This window comes from Medicago sativa, chromosome 6, assembly GCF_051527215.1.
Source record: "Medicago sativa cultivar Bolivia chromosome 6, Bolivia_mono, whole genome shotgun sequence".
NCBI classification, from domain to species: domain Eukaryota; kingdom Viridiplantae; phylum Streptophyta; class Magnoliopsida; order Fabales; family Fabaceae; genus Medicago; species Medicago sativa.
Window position 1 is genome coordinate 28400205 of NC_140754.1, and position 4979 is coordinate 28405183.

The window sequence follows — 4979 nt, forward strand, 5'->3', positions numbered from 1 at the left end:
TTTAATCATTTAAATACACAAAATTTTAGAGAATGTTTCTTAATTTAGATTTCTTAACATGTGCCCTAATGGCACAAGTTAACACTACCCTTTATTTATTTATTTATCTTCATTCATCTATCTATATATCTTATGTGTGTGACCATATTAATTGTCGTCACATTTGTAATAATACCAAATCATTTATTAATATTATAAACAACGATAGACATCTAGCAATATGTCGTTGCCATTCAAGTGACGAAAATGCCATGTATTCTGCCGAAGCATTTTTGTAATAAAGATCATGTTTCGGACTGGTAAGGCCCAACCGGAAAAACTTTGGTCTGATCCGAGTCCACAAAGCAGGCGATACCATATGATGAACACACCCTAAAACCTAATAATGGACCATTGTACGGGCTGAGAGTTCCTCACAGAGGATCCGAAAGTCACTCACGTCCGTACGGGCTGAGTGTTCCTCGCTTTCCCAAGGGTCATTCACGTTTGTACCACCGGACATAGCTGGAAAGACACATACTATCTTGAACCCCTCAATGACTTGGACGTCAGAGCACAAGCAAGTACACCATCCCCCCTTCGACGAAGAAGGACCTACAACAGACAACTTAACAGAGCTAGGCTCAAGGAGGACGTAACAAATCTCAACCAGTCAACCATGTTCTTATGTCCAACCCGATCAATTTTGACTTAACTAGGGAAGACATTCCTCAACTACAACAATCTCTACAATTGAAAACATGGTGAATACCAAATCAGTTCACCGTAACCCTGGAAAAATTGAAAGAGATGTGAATTCCTCTTCCTCCATTCCAAAGCCAACACCTCGCTCTCTCGGTCCTTTCCTTTCACCGGTGTTACCTCAACCAACCACCAGTTCTAGGGCTCCAGTGCCAACTAGAAATCTCGTCTTTTGGAGACGAACTTAATTTATACTTTATTATAGGGAAATAACTTGTTAATTAGGTCCATAATCATCATACAATGAATATTACATAAATAGAATGAACTATAGCAGACATTTGACAAGAATCCAAGCCAAAAATGTAGGAGAAAATTTTGGTCACCAAAGGTCCTCCTATGGAGACGAACTTAATTTATACTTTATTATGTGGAATTAACTTGTTAATTAGGTCCATAATCATCATACAATGAGTATTACATAAATAGAATGAACTATAGCAGACATTTGACAAGAATCCAAGCCAAAAAGACCACATCCAAGAATAAAGCAGTGACAAATTTTTTAAGACCAACAACCGCAATAGTGACGTTTCATCCAGAACAACCAAAAGAACCAACCCAAACAGATTTTAGCACCCAAATCCGAAAGGGTTTCAAAAATCAAAACAGACCCAAACAATCTGACGCGGTGGAAGTTGAGATTCCAGCAAAAACATTATAACATGCCGGCAAGGATGACGGAAGAAGAAACAACATGTGCTTGAACCATCGTCAGAATGGGAGGGATCGGCAGTGGTGCGGAGGACAGATGTCGCTCGTCGCAACCACCATATGTGGAGGTTACATCTTGACGGGAGATGAAAGGGTGGAGGTGGACGACGGAACGGGAAAGGCTTAAGAGAGAAAAGAGAGGCTTTTTAGAGAGAGACGACGTAAATAGGAAACGATTTCCAATTTAAAAAAGTCTGTTTTTATATCACGATTTTCCTTCACATATAAATTAAAAAATTAATTCGATGTTAAAAAGTAAAAATGATCAATTTGTTATAGACATCCTACTTATATTGCCCTCGTGAGTTTAGCTCAGTTGGTAGGGACAATACATAATATATGCAAGGTCTGGGGTTCAAACCCCAGCCACCAAAAAAAATAATCATGCTTATATTAGTGAAGAAGATTAATCTAATCATTGTAAGTAAGGATAAATATGATTTTAATTTTTGTTAAAATAGAGTTTAGTCATCGCCCACCCTAAATTTTTATTACAGAAAAAGAAAAGAAAAAAAGAGTTAGGTCAAGTGTCAAACATTTAAATGCGTATGCAACAGTTCAATAACATAATGCAATGTCCATTCTATCACCATTTCACTCTTGTTTTATTCCACGTCTTCCTTGCTCTATAAACTATATAAAAGGGATAGAATATTATGATTTAATCATTACACTGTTCAATTAAACTATATAAAAGGAATAGCATATTATGATTTTATCATAGCACGGTTCAATACATGAGAAATAATTAATTCAGGTAAGAAAATACACAAAATGGCATTGAAGGAAACATTTTACATACCACATGGTACACCAACACTAGCCATAGATGAAACAACTCCTGCATGGAAATTCTTTAAATCATGGAAAGAGGTGTTTCCTGAAAGACCCTCTTCCATTCTTGTTATCTCTGCTCATTGGGACACCTTAGTTCCAACCGTCAACGTTGTTGATCACAATGAAACCATGTATGACTTTGAAGGCTTCCCCAGCAGCTTGAACAAGGTTTGTTCGTTTCTTTGTACTTTTTCACTATGTCTCATGTCAATGATGTATTTAAACATGGGTTTATTAGATATGTTTTAAGTCCCTACAAAATTGGGACATTTTAAGTTTATTCCTTATTTAAAATAGGGTTAAATATGTTTTTGATCCTTATAAATATGTCAACTTTTCGTTTTAGTCCTTCTAAAATTTTCCTTCAACTTTTAGTCCCTATAAAATTTTCAATCACAACTTTTGGTCTCTATTTTTAATTTAATTTCTTTATTTTTTAATCAAATTTGTGCAGAAATGTGTAAAATATTCTAAAAAAAAATTCTAAAAAAAATTATAATTTTTTAACAAAACACAAATTAAATATGAATTTTTAACCGTAAAAAATATAAAAATTCATATTAAATTCATGTTTTGTTAAAAAATTCTAATTTTTTTTGGGAGTGATTCTTATGATATTTTGGATTTTTCTGGAAAATTGTATTAAAAAATATGAATTCTACATATGAGTTTACTTTAAAAGAGGGACCAAAAGTGAAGATTGAAAATTTTATAGGGACCAAAAGTTGAAGGAAAATTTTAGAGGGACTAAAACGAAAAATTGATATATTTATAGGGACTAAAAACATATTTAACCCTTAATTTTAATTGTTTTTTTAGTCCCTTTAAAAAAAAATTGCACCCAGTTTTAGTCCCTAATTAAATGAGATTTGAATTCCATTCCTTGAGTTTGTAATAATATGCATATGAATCTGACTCCTCTAAATTGTTTCAGTCAGCCGTGGTCAGACTTTACTTATTTCACAGCCGAACTCAACATTAGGCAAGAATCGCAAGGTTAACACAAAAAATAAAAAATAATCATTATTTGAACCCGGATTCTAACAAACTATTGAAATCTAATTTGGGCACAGTCTTACTTTTGGTTACTTTAGCTATGCCTAAGTTTAGGAACAAATAATTCTAATTTGACGTGTTTCAAATCTATCCCACAAAGAACAGGAAATGTAGACGATTTTTTTTTTTTTGCATTCTTCCCTTTTTCTTTTGTACCTATGTCATTGAACTTGTTCTTTATTGGCAGCTCAAATATCCAGCACCAGGTGCACCAAAGTTAGCAAAGAGGGTGAAGGAACTTATCGAAGCGTCTGGGTTGAGTCAGGTAGACGAAGATAAAAAACGTGGGCTTGATCATGGAACATGGGTGCCTCTAATGTTGATGTATCCAGAGGCTGATATACCAGTGTGTCAACTATCTGTTTCAACAAATAGAAATGGTACTTACCATTATAACTTAGGAAAAGCATTAGCTCCTCTTAAAGATGAGGGTGTTCTGATACTCGGATCCGGAAATGCCACTCAGAACAGGACAGTAGTTGCTCCTCGCGAAAGCCCTCCTCATCCCTGGGCTGTTGAATTTATTTCCTGGTTAAAAAATTCTCTCATCGAAGGAAGGTATGTGTTATGTTGCGTTTTTAATTTCATGTCACACTAATATCAGTGTTGTCAAATAATGGATATATCGTTACAGTGTATTTGAATTCGAACAAATAATGGTTGTTTAGTGTTATGCAATTTAGTACAAAGTGTTGTCAAATTTATTAGTTGTACATCTTTTAACGCAAGTGCTCAATGTATTGATGTTGTAGATATGATGATGTAAATCGTTATGAAGAGAAGGCCCCATATGCAAAGTGGGCTCATCCATGGCCTGATCACTTATTTCCATTGCATGTAGCTATGGGAGCTGCTGGTGAAAATTCAAAGGCCAAAGTTGTCCATGATAGCTGGGATCTTGGTTCTTTTTCTTATGTTTCCTTTGGTTTCACAGCAGCTTGTACTTGATCAATCACATTGCTTCCTCTGTTCTCTTTCATGTAATAATCAAATAAATTGTGGTGCCGTTTTATGGGTGGCATTTAGAATACACAAGTGACTCTTTTTGTGTACCATACCCAAAAGTAATGCTAGCCATTGATCTATAATTTAGAATTTCAATGGCAGTGATTCTATAAAGATAACATGTTATAAGAAGTATGGAATCTTTTGTTCGGTTAAAAAAGTACAAGGGTATCTTTTATTATTGATTTACCAGAGAAAGTGGAATCCTTTTTTTTCAAGGTAAATAAACTGCATGGGTCTTAAATTTTTTTATGGATGGCAGTTTTTATTCAGCTAAATTATTAATTCTTTTTTAGGGAATTTATTAAATCTATGAATGGAAACAATATTTTATTTTCATATAAAAACGATATTTTAGAAGAAGAAACAATATTTTTTTTGCTAAAAAAAAAAAGATCAAATCTTGAATACAATTTTTTCAAATTTAAAATGTGTGAGTTCCCGCGAATAGACTACTAATTGTTGGTAAGAGAAAAAAAATGTTTTTTTTTTTTTTGAAGGAAAGATAGCTCATTTCATTTCATCTAAAATAATAGAGTCAATACAATAGGGAGGATGATTGAAAATACTGGGACTAGCATGTAATATAGACGCTCGAGCAAGATTATGAACGACTTTATTAGCTT

At 33.9% G+C, this 4979-nt stretch overlaps 1 protein-coding gene across 1 annotated transcript; it reads left to right on the forward strand.

Annotated features, from left to right (window-relative positions):
- Positions 1-2165: 2165 nt before the first annotated feature.
- LOC146914337 (extradiol ring-cleavage dioxygenase-like) lies at positions 2166-4485 on the forward strand. The gene is made up of 3 exons (XM_085717191.1): positions 2166-2460; positions 3536-3906; positions 4101-4485. Exons 1-3 carry the CDS (start codon positions 2230-2232, stop codon positions 4294-4296), a joined length of 798 nt encoding a protein of 265 aa, XP_085573317.1. The 5' UTR covers positions 2166-2229; the 3' UTR covers positions 4297-4485.
- The last annotated feature ends 494 nt before the right edge of the window (positions 4486-4979 follow it).